General features: G+C 42.6%; 1 protein-coding gene across 3 annotated transcripts; it reads left to right on the top strand.

Annotated features, from left to right (window-relative positions):
- The first annotated feature begins 27 nt into the window (after positions 1–27).
- Positions 28–15,293, top strand: si:dkeyp-121d4.3 (uncharacterized). 3 transcript variants are annotated; one of them, XM_070434890.1, is made up of 19 exons: positions 28–781; positions 854–1,107; positions 1,289–1,321; positions 1,436–1,608; positions 1,772–1,817; positions 1,912–2,037; positions 2,169–2,273; positions 2,466–2,684; positions 3,381–3,518; positions 3,704–3,811; positions 3,933–4,046; positions 4,163–4,369; positions 4,556–4,696; positions 7,369–7,485; positions 7,606–7,694; positions 8,781–9,462; positions 9,703–11,550; positions 11,925–12,006; positions 13,408–14,342. In XM_070434890.1, exons 1-19 carry the CDS (start codon positions 541–543, stop codon positions 14,037–14,039), a joined length of 5,355 nt encoding a protein of 1,784 aa, XP_070290991.1. In that variant the 5' UTR covers positions 28–540; the 3' UTR covers positions 14,040–14,342. The 3 variants fall into 3 exon arrangements, with proteins under 3 accessions (XP_070290991.1, XP_023825754.1, XP_023825753.1); XM_023969986.2 differs by lacking the exon at positions 13,408–14,342 and adding an exon at positions 14,822–15,293 and having other exon boundaries at positions 28–1,107; XM_023969985.2 differs by having other exon boundaries at positions 28–1,107.
- The last annotated feature ends 4,883 nt before the right edge of the window (positions 15,294–20,176 follow it).

The raw sequence follows: 20,176 nt of genomic DNA, 5'->3' as shown, positions 1-20,176 counted from the left end.
ACGATCTCAATGGTATAAATCATCTCGCTTCGCGTTGGTCGTCACTAGTTCACAAAGCCATACACCCCGCCCATTTCTACAATTTACCTAATTAAAATCTGATTTTAAACCAAACCTTAACCATACTCCTAGCCTTATGCCTAACCCAACATTTAGACCAAAAAGCACATTTTTGTTTTCWTAAATGTTTACCATATAACCATTTTGACTGCGTTATCTAGTGAAAAACTTTCGCCTCTCTGATTTGGCTCTATCTACACCGGATATATGTCATGTCTCCACAGTCATAATATCCGCAACAAGTTCGCTGATGTCTAGTGTGAGGTWATGAAGCAAGCTAGCTCGCTAACGTAGGATGTTATAGTATATAACCAGACGTACTTATTAAACCACAAACTGTGAATACGCAATAGTGAATACATGTACCTTCATATATATATAGTATGGTAATCTAGCCAGCATTTGAACGTTCGCTTCCCCATTTGAAGAGTTGTTACTGCTAACGTAAGCTTGCGAGCAGCTTTCGTTCAATTTTTCGAAATGGGACGAGGTGGTGGTCGGAAGCGTGGAAAAGGCAATGGACCTCCTCKATTTGATATGGGCTCAAGGGTGCCTGATCCATTTGACATGGGTCCAGGTTGGTGTGGGCCACCTGGATCTTTTTATCCTTTTCACGGTGGCCCAGGTCCACATCCTAACTTTATGGGAGATCCAATGATGCACGGCCCCATGCCACCTGATTATCACGGATATGGGACAGGCTATGGACCAATTGGTCCAGGTGTCCCCATGGATGGATATGGACCAATGGGTCCAGGTGTCCCCATGGATGGATATGGACCAATGGGTCCAGGTGGCCCCATGGATGGATATGGACCAATGGGTCCTGGTGGCCCCATGGATGGATGTTTAGATGGGCCACCGATGGATGGACCAGGATTCGGGTATGGTCCAGGTATGCCCGGACCATATGATCCGATGATGTGCAATGGACCCGGACCAATGCCCCCGGGTATCCTGCCCCCTGGTATTCCTCCCCTAGATATGCCGCCCATGGTTCCGCCTCTGGTGGACAACCCTGTCTTTCCTTCACTCTGGCAAAGCGAGGTAATCTTATAAAGACAACTTGTTGTGCCTTGTGCATATTGTAAATTCTTAATTTAAACGTGTACAATTTTTTTGTGTGTGTTATAGTAACATGACATGGTTTAAATGGCCAATCAAGAACAATTAGTTTGTTCTTCATGAATGAAAAAGTAATCCCTAACATCAAGTCTGCCTCCTTTAGGCCAACCCTTATGCTGTTCATCCACCATTGTGGGTAAGTGCCACTGTGTCTGTTCTGTCCTGTCATCTCTATGATATAATTTTAATTAAATGTATGTGCTGCTGAGCCTCAACTTCTCACAGGCTCCGTTTCTCTTCCCTACAACAGCCCGTCCTGACAACAGCCTCCCCTCCGACTGAGACGACTGTAGTTCCTGATGTGTGGGGACTCTGCTGGGGCTCTGAGGTTCTTCAGCTTGATCCACCCCAGACTGATGAACAGAAGACCAAAGACTCAAAGAAGGAGAAAAAAGCAGGACAGAAAAAGAGCTACAATGACAAGTAATGATCATTATGTTAACAATTTGGATGTCATCATCACTTTGCGATTTAGTGTTTGATTGCATACAGTAGTTTGATCTTCCATACATGAGATTAGCTGTTCAGAAAGTTCTGCTTATACATGACGCATTTATTTTTTCCTCTCAACACTTATAAATCATAGGCCTCCTCCACCTGGAAGATTCAAGGGGGTCATCTCATTCATAGGGGTAAGTCCAAAAGCTGAGAATCCAGCTTGAAGGGAAGGTTCTTCATCTCCACTAGTAAACATTGCATTCTCAAGTTTTGCTCTCCCCCCCACAGCCAACTTATGGCTTCATCGAAAGAGACGATCTCAATAAATATTCCTTCACTTTTGATGCTTTTCTCGGAGTCCCCAAGAACATGATACCTGGGGTCAGGGTGCATTTTACAGCCTACAAGGAGAAGGTGGGTCACTTTTGACATTTTTCGCTATATATAGTTTAACAGACATTTTCAGAAGTTTATGAACCATTKGTTTTCATTGTATTTTAAATAATGGGTCTTGTTTTTTCCCCCTCTTTGTATTGTAAACCCAGGCCGGGGAGTGTGCCACTGATGTGTCTGTACCTCCAGGGGGGACTGAGGAGATTGACTCCACCATTATTGAAGGTTTTGTCTGCAATGTTATCCTGGAGCAGCAGGTGATAGAACTCTGCAGTACACAGGGGGGAAAAGTATTCAGTCATAACTTTATTAAAGTTCTAATCACTGCCATAACTAGATGTTTATTGTAAGGTAACCTGATTATATGCTTGGCTTGTTATGACTAGTARTTGGCTTCTCATTTAAATATGTCCTTGTTGGTATTAACATAATTATGTGCACCCACACAGCCTGGTGCAAAGCCGAAACCTGGCCAAATTGAGGCCAACATCGACGGCATGTCAAGAGCACTGCTTTACTCGGAGAAGGACTACACCATCACTCTGTTGCAAGGGGACCATGTGACGTTCAACTTGTTGACCGACATAGTTACCCAAAAAATTAGAGCCACTAATATTCGGCCACAGACACCACAGACTTTTAAGATCACTGGAGAGAAGAGGGAGGTGGTGAGTCTAAAGTCTGAGTGGCATACCTTTATTTTTACACCTTCATTTTGGTTACAAATTCTGACAAACTTTGGTCCTGTAGAGCTCTATGCCATTTTATTCAGCTCAGTATGACCACACCGGAGTCAAATAAMAATATATTCAAGATCTTCAATTGACACCACAATTTTTTTTAAGACATGCTCCAGTACTTTGGTGACTAAGTATTTTTTAAACCTCCCACATTGGGTTGGCTGTGTCAATGTGTAGTTCRTACATGCATAATCTATGAGCAGAATTACTGTCTCACCTCAATTAGCCACAAAATCCCTAGTTTTTTTGGAAGCTGTTATGTGCCATTTTCCCCCACGTGGGCCAGCCCCCTAGAAATTRGAGTTCAACTAATGAGCTTCAGCCTCTCACCATATGAGTGACAGCTAGCAAGATGCACATGATGCACCCACAGCAGCGCGAGTGCAATGACATGGTGCACATATGTGACGTAGTAGGCAATTTTCAGGGACCACTTTTGGTTCAAGCGCTACTTTCAGAACTACTGGCTGAAAAGTATACAAAAGTAACAGAGAATCCCTTTAAATCAAGTGTGTTGGAGCTGGGCTGGAACAAAATACTGCACACATAGCGGCTCTATGGGACCAGAGTTGGCCATCCCTACTGTAGCTAGCTGTTGATATATTTTTTTCTACTCTCCACCAGGGTGTTATAAAGAGCGTAAAGGGTGGTTCTGGTACCATCATGGCAGCGAACCAGAACAACCTGCCCTTTGAAACCACCGAGAACATGAGTCTAACTGAGTTCACCATTATGGATGAGGTGGACTTTACAGTTGTCACAGTGAGTATAGTGTCTTTTTGGCAAATTGAGTTTGTTGACACTGAATGATGATCAGTTTGTACCTGGGAGTGATGTTAGGACCCTCTATGTGCAGGTTCTGATCCTAAGTATAGCAATGTTGTTGAAATTATTTGTTGATTGATTTATACATTTGACGTTAACATAATGTCATTTGTTTTCATTAGATCAAAAATAAGGAGAAGGCCATCAGAGTAAGGAAGCTGAAAGAGTGCTCAGTGACACTGGAAGAAACCATGGAGAAGATAGTTGAAGACCCTGCAGGAAAAGACAAGGTGGGGCACAGTTCAGTGCAAATTATGATAGGTGCCAACTGGTGGAAAATCTCCTGTCATTCAGAGTGGAGTACTCTCATCTGTGACATACCCAGTAATGTCCTTTTTACTGTGTCTCTAGTGGAAGCCAGTGGCCCCAGTGGAGGAGGTGCTGCTCCAGAGGACTGTGGTGTTTGAGGACATTAGCACTGTGCAGCATGCAGGAACGGTCATTAAGGTCTCCAAAAAGCAGCAGGTACGTGTGGTACTGAAAGAATGTACAAATCAAACATTATTGTTGTGTTCATGTTGGGAGAAGTTTGGGTGGTCAAATCATGTATTTTAGAATGTGTTATCTAATTTTCCTTCCAGGAGCAGGGCCTTTTGGAGGCATTGGTGGGTGGCACACAGAAGCAGCTATTGTTTGGAGCAGCTGACGTTCTGACTGAAGCCACCATGTTTGACGGAGACAAGGTTCACTTTCACATCTCCACCAACCGTGAGACTAAGGAGGAGCGTGCCATCAACGTGGAGATTCTCTCAGAGACGTTTGAGGAGTCAACAGAGCAACGCAGAACCGTAAGATCACTTTTAGAATTCGGTACAGGATGCCATTAAGTCGGAGTCTGGCTAGGTTTTTCCACTTGATGTATGACAACTTTASACACTGAAGAGAGATGGGATGTTTTATGTAATGGAATTTTTATAAAAAATGCCTTAATATTCTTTGCACAGCATGTCTAAGTGAAGTGTTTTCCCCTCTAGGGTGAGGTGGTGCAAGCTGGGGATCTGTCTGGGACCATTAAGTGCCATCACAGCCACCAGCTGCTGTTCTTCCATCTGACCGAGGTCATGGAGGAGAAGAAATTGGACATCTCSGAGAAGGTGAAGTTCAGTGTCATTTCGGTGAGTCTCCATGGTGCTGTGATTGATTAATATCAATTGGTATTCAGTGCCTTCAGTAAGTGTTCACACCCCTTCCACATTTTGTTGTGTTACAGCCTGAATTTAAAATGGATTAAATTGAGATGTTTTGTCACTGGCCTACAGACAATACCCCATAATGTCAAAGTGGAATTATGTTTCTTGAAAATGTTACGAATGAATTATAAATGAAAAGCTGAAATGTCTTSAGTCAATAAGTATTCAACCCCTTTGTTATGGTAAGCCTAAATAATTTCAGGAGTAAACATTTGCTTAGAAAGGCTCATAATAAGTTACATGGACTCATTCTGTATGCASTAATAGTGTTTACCATAATTTTTGAATGACTACCTCATCTCTGTCCCCCACACATTTAATTTGTGTGCCATTTGCCAGCAGCATACCACCCTGCATCCCACTGCTGGCTTGCTTCTGAAGCTAAGCAGGGTTGGTCCTGGTCAGCCGCTGGATGGGAGACCAGATGCTGCTCAAAGTGATGTTGGAGGGCCAGTAGGAGGCACCCTTTCCTCTGGTCTAAAAAATAAATAAAAATATATATCCCAATGCCCCAGGGCAGTTATTGGGGACATTGCCCTGTGTAGGATGCTGTCTTTCGGATGGGAAGTTAAACAGGTGTCCTGACTCTCTGTGGTCACTAAAGATCCCATGGCACTTATCGTAAGAGTAGYGGTGTTAACCCCGGTGTCCTGGCTAAATTCCCAATCTGGTCTTCATACTGTACCATCATGGCCACCTAATCATCCCCAGCTTACAATTGGCTGATTCATCACCCTCCTCTCCCCTGTAACGACCCTGTAAATGAGAACGTGTTCTCAGTCAACTTACCTGGTAAAATAAACACATACAATTATCTGTAAGTTCCTTCAGTTAAGCAGTGAATTTCAACCACAGATTCAACCACGAAGACCAGGGAGGTTTTCCAATGCCTTGCAGAGAAGGGCACCTATTGGTAGATTGTTGAAAAAATAATGCAGACATTGAATATCCCTTTGATCATGGTGAAGTTATTAATTACACTTTGGATGGTGTATCAATACACCCAGTTACTAGAAAAGATACAGGCGTCCTTCCTAACTCAGTTGACGGAGAGGAAGGAAACCGCTCAGGGATTTCACAATGAGGCCAATGGTGACTTTAAAACAGTTATCGAGTTTAATGGCTGCTCCAGAGTCCAATGGTGGCAAGCTTTACACCACTCCAGCCGACGCTTGACATTTCACATGGTGATCTTAGGCTTGTGTGCGGCTCCTCGGCCATGGAAACCCATTTCATGAAGCTSTGACGAACAGTTCTTGCGCTGACGTTGTTTCTAGAGGCAGTTTGGAACTCGGTAGAGAGTGTTGCAATTCACAATAACAAAACTTAGTTGACCAGGGCAGCTCCAGCAGGGAATAAATTTGACGAACTGACTTGTTGGAAAGGTGGTATCTTATGACAGTGCCACATTGAAAGTCACTGAGCTCTTCAGTAAGGCCATTCTTCTGCCAGTGTTTGTCTATGGAGATTGCATGGCTGTATGCTCAATTTTATACACCCGTCAGCAATGGGCGTGGCTGAAATAGCCGAATCCACTAATTTGAAGGGGTGTCCACATACTTTGATATATTGTATATTAGTGTTTTCATTTTCATTGGTCTTATACAAATGTTCAAGTTTTTTCTTCCATTCTGACATTAGAGTATTTTATGTAGATCGTTGTAAAAAAAAAAAAAAAAAAGATTTTAAAAAAGACAATTAAATCCATTTTAATCTCACCTTGTAAAACAACAAAATGTGAAATATGTCAAGGGGTGTGAATACTTTCTGAAGGCATGGTACATCCAACTAGCTATTTCAAATAAAATTTTATTTGTCACTTGTGCCGAATACAACAGGTGTAGACCTTACCATGAAATGCTTTCTTACAAGTCATTAACCAACAATGCAGTTCAAGAAATAGAGTTAAGAAAATATTTACTAAATAAAATACAAGTAACACAAAATAACAATAACGAGGCTATATACAGGGGGTACCGGTACCGAGTCAATGTGCGGAGGTACAGGTTAGTCGATGTAATTTGTACATGTAGGTACGGGTAAAATTACTATGCATAGATAATAAACAGCYAGTAGCAGCAGTGTAAAAARAAAGGGGGTGGGGAGTCAATGTAAATAGTCCGGGTGGCCATTTGATTAATTGTTCAGCAGTCTTATGGTTTGGGTGTAGAAGTTGTTAAGGAGCCTTTTGGACCTAGACTTGYCACTCCACTACCGCTTGCTGTGTAGCGCCTTACAGTCGAATGCCGAGCAGTTGCCATACCAGGCAGTGATGCAACCGGTCAGGATGCTCTCGATGGTGCAGCTGTAGAACTTTTTGAGGATCTGGGGACCCATGCCAAATCTTTTTAGTCTCCTGACCTCTTCACGACTGTCTTGGTGTGTTTGGACCATGATAGTTTGTTGGTGATTTTGACACCAAGGAACTTGAAACTCTCGACCCGCTCCACTACAGCCCCATCGATGTTAATGGGGGCCTGTTCGGCCCTCCTTTTCCTGTAGTCAACAATCAGCTCCTTTGTCTTGCTCACATTTTTATTTTATTCATTTTTTTGTTATTTTTATGTTTTTCTTTAACTCTTTCAATTTTCTCCTAGCTTGAAACCGCTGAAGGAGGCAACCAAGCGATTAGGATCAAACGCCTTATCGACAGTGTTCTTACCCCTGTTCTTACCACTGTGCCCAAGCTAAGGGGCGTGGCGGCAAAAGAAAAGGTTGGTTTATGATGGAACAAAGGCCAGTGACTTTGGGGSATGTCATATCCACTTAAGGGATAGACATGTGGCTGTCTATGTTGTATTAAATTGTCTATTTCCTATTATTGTCTATTACAGAAGAAGATGACCATCAAACTGATGAGAGACCCAAATGACCTCATCAAGGGCACAGGTGTCAAAGTAGAGAACAAAGATGATGATCCCACGTGAGTTTGATTGTAATTAGRAGTAGTATTGGTTCCAACATGAAGTCAAGGTAAAGTATCATTGTGTGATGATTTTMGATGTCATTTGTTGGCACAGCCACAAGTACCCTGGAATCTAAAAATGTATCCTCTAGAGTCGATGTCCTAGCCCCTGTGGAAATAGAAATAGCATAATAATAAAAAAATCCCTATCAAAWTCCGTCAGTTTAAGTTTCCTCCACACAGTTGAAGTTTTTTGCATGGGATGCGTCTCAATCCACTGCATCCGCCGATGTGGCCCTTCCGCATCTGCAGTGAAAGATGGCAGAGCTAGAGCGAWGTTTGTCAGACCATGAGGCATCCCGAAAATCGGTCTTCTCATACAAACGTCTGTAGCGTCCGAACGGTTTGGCCCGCAAACTATTGACTCCTCTATGGAACGATGACTCTCACAAACATGATGGTGTTCTCCGTTTTGCTCTACGACCCCCAAAAGCGTCACGGGACTATGTCTGAACCGTTTGGGCTACACACTAATATGGCACCTCTGTGGAAAGGTGAGTCTCTCACGAACACTTATGTCAGTTGTTTTGCTCTAGGATGCTCACAAGACTAGTCTGAAGGTAGCCAGGTACCAGTTWAAAAAAATWATGGAAGTATATATGTAGTTAGTTTAGTGCCTAAAATAAGGGGTTAAATCAGTGTTTCCCAAACTCGATCCTCAGGACCCCAAGTTTTTTTTTTAAAGSTTTAATTATTTGAATCAGCAATATCAGATATAGGATAGACACTTCAGAACAAYCTTCCTTTTAGATTTTTMGGGGGGACTATCAGTTTATCCATGTATGAAGCTTATAATGTGTTTCCATGGGCTAATAGCAGTAAGGCCAAATTCAATTTATCCATTTCTTTAAAATATATTTTTTTGATACCTAAAGGGGTCCTAAAACTCAAAATCAAATAGCTAAATTATCCTTGGTATGACCATCTTTAATAAACAATTCCATATGTTAGCATAGTAGGACCCCCCCACACCCCCACCCGCTTAGACTCCAGAGGGTTAAGAGATGTGCTCGAAGTCATTTCCCTCATTCTTTTGTGCACCAGCAACGACAAACCTGCGTCGGAGAAGTCAATCAAGATGAAATCGGTCATAAAAATTCTGCAGTCAAAACCTGCTGGCTCTGGATCTGGTGGCAAGGACTCCGACAGCAGCCAGCGGAGATACGGACGCAGGAGCCCCAGCCTAGACCAGTTTGGCCGGGTGAAGAAAAGYCGGAGCACGAGCAMGGAGCGCAAAGAGRYGGGTGGTAGATGCAAGTACAGGCGCAGTCGCAGCAGGAGCCGGGYCAGGGAGATGAACAGGAGACGAAGCCACAGTCTGGAGAGAAAAGATTACAACCACAGGAGCGGCAGCAAAAAGAGGACTTCCTCAACAAGAAGCCGCAGCAAGGAGCGAGATGGAACCAGTCAGAGGAGCTCCAAGAATGGTTCAAGCTCAGTAAGTAGATCTCCAGATAGAATGAACAATGAGCTAGAAAGAAAGAAGAAGGAACTAGAGGAGCTCAATGAGTTGATATACCGCAAGAGAGCCATAGTTGCCATGGAGAAACATGGTGGAGTTCCCAATTTCTTCTCAGAAGTGAAGCCTATGGAGAAGACCTGCTTTGACTACAATCATGGAATGGCAGAGCTTCCTACACAACCTAAACCACCCACTGACATCAAACCCAAGTCCATTCTGAAGAAACGATCAGACCATGTCGCAGGTCCACTTTTCTCAATGCAGGTCAGTTGTCATTTTTAAACGTTTCAWTCATGTAGATAATCGTTTGTTCACTCTCAAGAATTTATAAGAGCTGGTTATATTCCATCGGAATATTCCACCGTGCCYGTGCTTTTTATAGTTATCATATATTGGTAAAAGAAACATATTAAATCATCAGCATGATGAGCAATTTGTCAAATCATATCATTTGTATGAAATGGGGGAAGGTCCAATTATAAATGTTTTGTTTATTCTCTCCAGACTGAACTCCCTAAAGCTCAACCTCTTGATCAAAGGCTTGTGGAACAATACGGTTATGACGTTGAGACGCCCTATAAACCACACTCTGCCCAACCACCCTACACCCAAACATCCAGTCAGAAGTCCTATTATGAACGTTCACTTGCTGGGCATCCTGTTCCTGACTTATCTGCCAAGTATGATCCATATGAGCAGACTTCTAGAGAGCACCCGTCGCAACCTTCTCCAGTTCGCCAAACACCTCTTGACCCTCATTCTTCAAATCAACCTCCCATTCGAGAGTCTCAGGAAAAYAAKCCTAACCTGAACACCCAGCTCGCCCGTTTCCTCAACACCCTCAACAAAGGTGTGGATGCCGGTCTGCTGTCAGCTATGGTCAAGGAGTCTCAAGAGGAGATTGCTGGTATTCAGGAAGATAGTTACATACTTCAAAAGCCTTATTGCGAGTTGCTTGACCGTAGGGATGAAGATCAGTACAGAGATGAGCCCTGTACAGAGGAAGAGCCAGAGTGCCCACGCAGGGGCTTCATCAGTGAGCGAGTGAAGAACTCCGACGACTATGATAACTCCAGAAACGAAGACTGGCTGCTGCCTCACGAGAGAGCAATCCAGGAAGGTGGTGGCTTTCCCGGAATTCTTGGAATGATGTCCCACAGCCAGCTATTGAGAGAACCTGAACGTGTGGAAGAAGAGGACTTCCTCTATGGGGGTAAAGCCCCTGCAGCGGCTGAGAAYGAGCACTGTGAGAAACCTGGGCGGTCAGACAGGTACAGGGATAACAAGAGGTCCTGCTCAGCCAGAGTCCCGGTGGAGGAGACCAGGCAGCAYGAGAGTCGGGAAAAGACGCAGCACTTCGACAAGATCAAYAGCCTGCTCCAGGTCATCGGCTTGAATCTGGACACCTCAGAGGTCACCAAGCTTGCAGACAGGACCCAGGAGCGCCTCTACGGGACAAAGTCATCTAAACACTCATCCGAATCCTCAGAGAGAGAGACGAAGCACTCATCTAGGCGGGGAGATCGGCACCGCACCACCGACGACTCTGATTCCAAAAGCTTCCGGTCAGCRTCGCCATTCAGGTCTTCCCAGCGGGAGGTGTACCTCAGCCCCCAAGACACCTCGGAACATGGAGGGTTCCTTGACCCGGAAGAGGAGGCGGCCTTAGAGAGGGCCAGGCAGATGCAGAGCCTCACCAGGACTGTGAGCGTCTTGCCCCCCACKCCCTCCTCACAGCCTGGCACCTCCTATTCCACCACACAGTGGAACTGTCCTGAGAAGACCCAGCCCATCGCGCCTAAGAGTTGGCCTAGCAAGGGTTGTAGTACCAACTATCTCTCATCACTGCCACCCGGTTCCTCAGGTCCCCCTGAACAGATTTCCCCGGTTTCATCCATGACAAACACGCCTGATGTTCCAGCTGGTCAACAAGCAGCCGGGGTGTGTACTTTTACTTCACCTATGGGACAATCCCCTGACCTACTCACTGCCTTGCCCTCCTCCACTTATTATGGGCAGCCTAGTTCCCCCATGATACCGTTTGCAAAGACTCAGTTCACACAACAATTTAATATATTGAATCAAGTGACTATATCAAATCCTACAAGGGATGTCTTGAGTCAAATCCTCCAAGTCACCAACCAGTCTAGATGCCTCAAGGTGATTGAAACAGTCAAAAGTGTGTCTGGTGCACAGCAGGATTCACCAAGACAAAATATCACCATACCTCTCCAGATCAAAACACAAAGCCCTGATTCTGCAGGTGGACGGCCCTCTCCTCCCCCTCAATCACCAGAGACTCGGGGTCCACCAGTGACAGAAGACGATATCAAGGCCAAACAGAAGAAAAGGGTATGTTGTGTTTTTTTTCATTCCGTGTGTAGAAGTTAGGAAACATTTTACCTGTCTGATTGTGTTACATTTGTGTATGATATACAAGCCGCACCTTCAGTCCTTGGTGCTGTTTACATTTGAATTACAGTATAGGCCAACAGTATAGGACAGTTATCAGGAATTTACAATTACACACAACATAAGTACTTTTGGGAAAAGTGCAGGGTGTACAGAATTTTTGTAGTCCCAATTCTATTCAATTGCTTCTGATAATTTCATGTTCTGGTTTTAGTGCACGTTGGCAAGTCAGTCCCAATCTGCTTAATTTAGGAATTGACTGTATTTACATTGGATAGACTTTGTGTGTGTCTCAATTTGTCACTGTTTTGTAGCTGGAGCAGTTTAACCTGCGGATGAGACGGAAGAATCAGGAGAGGAAGAACGATACTCGTGACACTAGGATAAACACAACAGGTACCAGATAACCCTTAGAGTAAGGTTGAAACGTGGCAATATGGCCAGCCACAAATTGTAGCTTAGGTTAAGATTAGGTGATGCCAGAACAAGTCAAGAGCTGTACATACCTGGCACTAAACACAAATTAAAGTATAGGATGAGATGATACCATAAGGTGTCAAGAGACGGCTATGGAGGAAACATAGGTAAGTTTGAGTCTTCACTTCAGTTTTACTTGCTCTTATTACAGCCATAGTTAATCACGTTTAAGTGATATCTTGGATTGCTTTAGCTATGATATTTTCTGTAATGTAAATATTACATTTTTATTATTGTGTTATGGCTTGGTCTCGCTCAGGAAGTTTAAGTAACATTTTATTTTATGTCTACCACATTGCTTCACAAAGCATAGCCTTGTGTCTTGGAAGACCACATCAATGCCTGTTTATTTGCTTTGAAAGCCCTATCCTTGTAACAATTGACCAGTTTAGTGCTCGTCTTAAAATTGTGTAATGCAAGTATGTCCTAGTATGGAAGTGCCCATGCTTGGTTTATGCTCACATAGAAGCATTTAAAAAAATATATATATATTTATCTTCCACTGTGCATGCAATACAATATTTTGATGAAAACATGTATTGCCCTCTGTGCATGCAATACAATTTATGAACATGGTGGTCTTCAAGTGCTTTTGCACAGACAAACTAATAATAACAGAAACAATAGACCGACATAGACTCCCGTGTTCCTTTAATCTGGACAGGAGATGCTCTAAATACAGATAGTAATGTTAGCTAGCTTTAACYTGTCATGTTTTCTCCAACAGCTAAAGGTAAGTATTTTAGCAGACTTTGCATCAATAGGTCTTCAGCTGTTGAATTGCATTTTTGCTTGTGTAGTACAGAAACAGGGATTAGAGGAGCTTTAGGAAGGCTTCAATACTTTTAGGACTTTTTTAGAATTACTGTATGTTTCTTGATTAGGGGATCTCTACTGCTAGGGAGAATTTTACATGAATAGGGGACTTGTTAGTGTTGTTTTCACACCAAAACAGGGATAAACGTTGTCAATCTGACTACTAGCTACGGCCTGCATGAGGGTGTGGTCTGGTAGTACTATACAAACAAGATCAAGCTAGGTCAGTTAGTGTGTAAGGTGTCTTTAGTGTCAAATATTTCTCATACCTCAGTTCATTAGGAGAGTTCTGTTATAGCACGAGACTAAGTTAACTAACTGCTGGAGGACGTAGTCTTGAGTGTCAGCTCCGTCAGTTCTGGGCCAAAGGTGGAAGAAAAACAGCCAGCCTGCAGAGACCCAAGAGCTGGAGCACAGGTCAATCCTCGCAGTAACGTCAACCTAGCAGAGCCCCTGTGAAGCTAACCCATACATTTACCCTGTCTCATTATTGCGTTTTTACAGGAAAAGTTCCCAAAGTTACCTTTGCCAACACTGAGCCTAGGAATGTGTGGATCTGTGGACACTCGCTTATATATTGGGCAGAGATGAGGGCCAAGTCGCCTGAGATTGGCATGCAGTTGGGCATGGACCCCAGCAGTGTGCGGGTGTGGTGGAAGGGCACACAGGGCATGACGTGGGCCCAGCTGCTGCCCCAGTTAGACCAGCTGAAGATCAAGTGGCCCAAACCGGACGTGGTCATCCTGCACCTGGGTGGGAACGATCTGGGTACCCAAAGCCCTGAAGCCCTTATGTCGTCTGTGAAGAAGGACCTGACCTCCATGAGGAGCATTTTCCCACAATGCCTGTTGGTCTGGTCCGACATCTTGCCCCGGATGTCCTGGAGGCAAACGGAGGACAGCGAAGCAGTGGACAATGTTAGAGCCGCCATCAACAGAAAAGCTCACGCCATCATCGCTGAGCTAGGTGGCACCGCTCTGACCCATAAAAACATCACGTGTTGCTCAGACGCAGGCCTGTACAGGCCAGACGGGGTTCATCTGTCTGGTAAAGGTATTGATACTTTCAACTTGAACCTGCAGGACTTTTTGGAGAAGTGGGAGACCGAGGCAAACGATGTTCCTGAGATGACTTAAGAAATGACCAATGAATGTTGTTTTTTATGGGGGGGGGGGTATTTTTCATTTCTCTATTGTAATCGTTTCCTCTCTGCTGGATACCAACCTAAGGGTTGATTTAGATGTAATGTAACTTCATTGCAAATAATACATTCTGTTATTGGTGTATCCACTTTGATTAAATGCTGTATGTAATCTTACTTTATAAAGTTTTAGCATACTGGTGATTAGCATGTTCTGTTTATCCACAAAGTTCCAGGCTTTTACTTATTGTATACATTTTGTTGGGCAAAAAATAAATAAAACTAGACAATTGGGAAATATTGTGTCCCTGGCATTTTCATTCTGCTCCAAATCCTTTGAGATATGAAACTGCTGCTTGAATGCCTCTTACTAGGTAGTGCCTGTAAATTATGGTTATGGTGAAAGTATGATTATGGTGAAAGTATGCCAAACGGATTCCAGAGAACTAAGGAAAAGTCTTCAGTTTAGTGGAAATTCTTACATATATAACATACTCACTCGATTTTTAAGTTAATTTCTGAAGAAAAGTTTATTGTCCAAAGTGTACACATCCAACAGAAATTCTACACGTAAACAAGAGGTTTATTTGTACATTGCTGCTAAAGCTTTTCTAGTTAGCTAGCAGAAGATTGGCCACTCCAAGGTTCTCTTATGTATTAGAATTCCTTTTATTTCTAACTTATTCCAGTCCATTTGAGTTTTTTCCCCCACTGCTTCCAAGCTGTTAGGTTGTCTGTGGCTGACCAGCGGTTTGCTTTTTCCTCCAATCTATCCAGGAGTCTCTACTCTTTTCCTAGGATGACCACAGGACTAGGTTTTGAACATCCAACAAGAGCAAACATGAAGTACATTTTCAATTTTTGTCATCTTTGGAAATTATACAGCATTCTGCAACATCAATAAAAGATCTGTGAAATCAAGTGTTAATGTACAGTGTACCATATTGTAGTGCCATATTTTGTTAGTGTATTGTGTTTTTGTATTAATATTATCAAAATATAAAAGTCTGTACCATAGGTGACATTGAGGTGTGCATGTTGTGACATCTGACGTTGTGTGCTTGTTGTTAGGAAAGAAAGCGACGTAGCGGACAGAGTATCAAGAATAATGAAAAGGCATCCACTTTGTTTTTCAGAACTGTAAAAAAAGAAAGTTGGATCAGGGTATGTTTTTTGTGGATAGTCTCTGTTTGAAATGTTTCTTAAAAATAAATGTACACTGCTGTCATAAGGCTTGTTACTAAACTTACTGGTATTCCTATCTTTTCACTCCTAAAATATCATTATGGTGTGACAAACACCAGCCTATTATGAAGATATGACTTGTGTCTATAATTTTACATTAGATTGATAGGCTACCAAAATCTATACCATATTGGTATGCACTACTTAGCCCCAAGCTTTTGATGCAACATACATTTTCAGTGTAGCCATGCTAATAAATTGTTGAACATACTCAAATTAATTGCAATTTAAATGGACATGGCTAAAGCTGCTCGTCTGAATTCAACTAGTCAGACAAAAGTACGCTGGTGATTACACAAAAGGAAACTCAAACCCAGTGCTTTCAGAAATGTTAAGCCTTCAGACTCGAGGCGCGTTCCTCTACCCAGGTGTTGCTGCAGCATGCCAGATATCACAAAGCCTGGATGGGTATTTTCTGTATCAGCTAATCACATAGATGCGTTCCTATGCTTAGACGTTGCTGACGCCTGACACATCGTACTACACCTGGATAGGTATTTAAAGTATAAGCTAAGCCAGTGTTTCCTAATCCTGGTCCTCGAGTACCCCTAACAGTGCACATTTTCATTGTAACCCTGGACAAGCACACCTGATATAAAATGGMCAACTAATCATCAAGCCCTCAATGAGCTGAATGAGGTGTGTTTGTACAGGGCTACAATAACAATGTGTACTMTTGGGGGACCAGGGTTATATAGCAATTTGTCAGTCGATGACGTGGCACGCAACCATTGGTAGTTACGTCGCTTCGCCTCATATGTTATGCGGCGTTCACATCACAGGAGGTTGGTGACACCTTAATTGGGGAGGACGGGCTTGTGGTAATGGCTGTAGCGGAATCGGTGGAATGGTATCAAATACATCAAACACATGGTTTGATGCCAAATATATTTTATATTTGAGATTCTTCAAAGTAGCCACCCTTTGCCTTGACAGCTTTGCACACTTTTTGTATTCTCTCAACCAGCTGCATGAGGTAGTCACCTGGAATACATTTCAATTAACAGGTGTGCCTTGTTAAAAGTTAATTTGTGGAATTTCTTTCCTTCTTAATGCAGTTGAGCCAATCAGTTGTGTTGTGACAAGGTAGGGGTGGTATACAGAAGATATCCCTATTTGGTAAAAAAAAAAAACTAGTCCATAATATGGCAAAACAACTCAAATAAGCAAAGAGAAACGACAGTCCATCATTACTTTAAGACATGAKGGTCAGTCAATCCGGAAAATTTCAAGCTTTGAAAGTTTCTTCAAGTGCAGGCGCAAAAAACATCAAGCTCTATGATGAAACTGGCTCTCATGAGAAACGCCACAGGAAAGGAATACCCAGAGTTACCTCTGCTGCAGAGGATAAGTTTATTAGAGTTACCAGCCTCAGAAATTGCAGCCCAAATAAATGCAGTAACAGACACATCTCAACTAGAGGTCGACCGATTATGATTTTTCAACGCCAAATACCGCTTTGGAGGACCAAAAAAGCCGATACACGATTAATGGACGATTTGTAATAATGACAATACAACAATACTGAATGAACATTATTTTAACTTAATATAAATATCAAATAAACACTTTAGCCTCAAATAAATAATAACATGTTCAATTTGGTTTAAATAATGCAAAAACAAAGTGTTGGAGGGAAAAGTAAAAGTGCAATATGTGCCATGTAAGAAACTAACGTTTAAGTTCCTTGCTCAGAACATGAGAACATAGAAAGCTGGTGGTTCCTTTTAACATGAGTCTTCAATATTCCCGGTAAGAAGTTTTAGGTTGTAGTTATTATAGGAATTATAGGACTATTTCTCTCTATACGATTTGTATTTCATATACCTTTGACTATTGGATGTTTCTTATAGGCACTTTAGTATTGCCAGTGTAAAGTATAGCTTCCATCCCTCTCCTCGCCGCTACCTGGGCTCGAACCAGGAACACATCGACAACAGCCACCCTAAGCAGCGTTACCCATGCAGAGCAAGGGAATAACTACTCCAAGTCTCAGAGCGAGTGACGTTTGAAACGCTATTAGGCGCGCACCGCTAACTATCTAGCCATTTCACATCGGTTACACCAGCCTAATCTCGGGAGTTGATAGGCTTGAAGTCATAAACGCGCAATGCTTGAAGCATTGCGAAGAGCTGCTGGCAAACGCACGAAAGTGCTGTTTGAATGAATGCTTACGAGCTGCTGGTGCCACCACCGCTCAGTCAAACTGCTCTCTACTCAAATCAATATAGAACTTATTATAACATATACACACAGAAATTACGACCTAGGTCATTAATATGGTCGAATCCGGAAACATCATCTCGAAAACAAAACGTTTATTCTTTTCAGAGAATACGAAGTTCCGTATTTTATCTAACGGTGGCATCCATAATCGAAAATATTCCTGTTACACTTGCACAACATCAAATGTTATGTCACAATTACTAAAATTCCGCAATTAGTTAGTTCGCAATGAGCCAGGGGCCCAAACTGTTGCATATACTCTGCTGACTCTGCGTGCAATGAACGCAAGAAGTGACACAATTTCACCTGGTTAATATTGCCTGCTAACCTGGATTTCTTTAGTAAATATGCAGGTTTAAAAATATATACTTCTGTGTATTGATTTTAAGAAAGGCATTGATGTTTATGGTTAGGTACACGTTGGAGCAACGATAGTCCTTTTTCGCGAATGCGCACTGCATTGATTATATGCACACAGGACACGCTAATAAACTAGTAATCATCAACCAGGGAGTTAATAACTAGTGATTATGATTGTTGATTGTTTTTATAAGATAAGTTTAATGCTAGCTAGCAAATTATCGTGGCTTCTATCTGCATTCGCGTAAACAGGCGGGCTCTCGTGAGGCAGGGGTTAGAGCGTTGACAGTTAACCGTAAGGTTGCAAGATTGAATCCCTGAGCTGACAAGGTAAAATCTGTCGTTCTGCCCTGAAAAGGCAGTTTAAACCCACCGTTCCTAGGCCGTCATTGAAATAAGAATTGTCTAATGACTTGTGTTAAATAAAGGTGTAAAAAAATTAAAATAATAATCGCTCCAAAATACTGATTTCCGATTGTTATGAAAACTTAAAATCGACCCTAAATTAATCGGCCTTCCGATTAATTCGGTCGAACCTCCTAATCTCAACCATCAACTGTTCAGAGGAATGCGTGAATCAGGCCTTCATGGTCGAATTGCTGCAAAGAATAACTTAAAGGAAGACACCAATAATAAGAAAGAGACTTGATTGGGCCCAAGAAACACAAGTAATGAGATTGTCTTTTTGGCTGACCAAATCTGTCTTTGGTCTGAATGAGTCCAAATTGAGATTTTTGCTTCAACCGCCGTGTTCTTGTGAGGCGCAGAGTAGGGAACGATGATCTCCGCATGTGGTGTCCCCCGTGAAGCATTGAGGAGATGTGATGGTGTGGGTGCTTTGCTGGTGACACTGTGATTTTATTAGAATTCAAGGCACACTTAACCAGCATGGTACCACAGCATTCTGCAGCGATACGCCACCCATCTGGTTTGTACTTAATATGGGAACATATCAATTTTATTTTTCATACAGGAAATGCCCAACACACCTCCAGGCTGTGTAAGGACAATTTGACCAAGAAGGAGAGTGATGAAGTGCTGCATCATATGACCTGGCCTCCACAATCACCCGACCTCAACCCAATTGAGATGGTTTGGGATGAGTTGGACCGCAGAGTGAAGGAAAAGCAGCCAACAAGTGCTCAGCATATGTCYGAACTCCTTCAAGACTGCTGGAAAAGCATTCCTCYTGAAAGTGGTTGAGAGAAAGCATTACACACTCTTGSCAATCATCAAGTGGCGCAGCGGTCTAAGGCACTGCATCTCAGTGCTAGAGGCTTCACTACAGACACCCTGGTTCGAATTCAGGCTGTATCACAACCGGCCATGATTGGGAGTCCCATAGGGTGGCGCACAATTGGCCCAGCGTTGTCCGGGTTTGGCTGGTGTAGGCCATCATTGTGAATAAGAATTTGTTCTGAACTGACTTGCCTCGTTAAATAAAGGTTAAAGTCAAAGGGTTGCTACTTTGAAGTGTTTAACACTTTCTTGGTTACTACATGATTCCCTGTGTGTTATTTCATAGTTTTGTCTTCACTATTATTCTACAATGTAGAAAATAGTAAAAAGTAAAGAATGAGTAGGTGTGTAAACTTTTGACTGGTACTGTGTGTATATTTATATATATACAGTTTACATACACTTCGGTTYGAGTCATTAAAACTCATTTTTCAACCACTCCACAAATTTCTTGTTAACAAACTATAGTTTTGGCAAGTCGGTTAGGACATCTACTTTGTGCATGACACAAGTAATTTTGTTTACAGACAGATTATTTCACTTATAATTCACTGTATCACAATTCCAGTGGGTCAGAAGTTTACATACAAAGAGAGGAGTAAACTGTTGGCCAATAAATGAACCATCGTTATGTTTGGAGGGAAAAGGGGGATGCTTGCAAGCCGAAGAACACCACTGGAAGCATGGGGTAGCAGCATATGTTGTGGGGTTGCATTCACAAAATAGATGGGATATGAGGGGAGAATTAGTGGATAATTGAAGCAACTCTCAGCGACATCAGTAGGAAGTTAAAAGCTTGGTCGAATTGGTTCTTCCAATGGGAACATGACCAAGATACTTCATAAGTTGTGGCAGAAATAGGTTAAGGAAACAAAGTCAAGGTATTGAGGTGGCCATACACAAAGCCCTGACCTCATCTATAGACATGTGTTGGACCAGATGGAAAAAGGTGTGTGAGAGCAAGGATAGCTACTAAACCATGACTCGAGTTACACCAGGAGAGAATGGGCCAAAATTCACCACTTAATTGTGGGAAACTTTGTGGAAGGCTACCGCAAAAAC

The sequence above is a fragment of the Salvelinus sp. IW2-2015 genome, linkage group LG25 (genome assembly GCF_002910315.2).
Source record: "Salvelinus sp. IW2-2015 linkage group LG25, ASM291031v2, whole genome shotgun sequence".
In the NCBI taxonomy this organism is placed as follows: Eukaryota; Metazoa; Chordata; class Actinopteri; order Salmoniformes; family Salmonidae; genus Salvelinus; species Salvelinus sp. IW2-2015.
The sequence above is the reverse complement of the archived record's forward strand: the minus strand, read 5'-3'. Positions and strand labels throughout refer to the sequence as shown.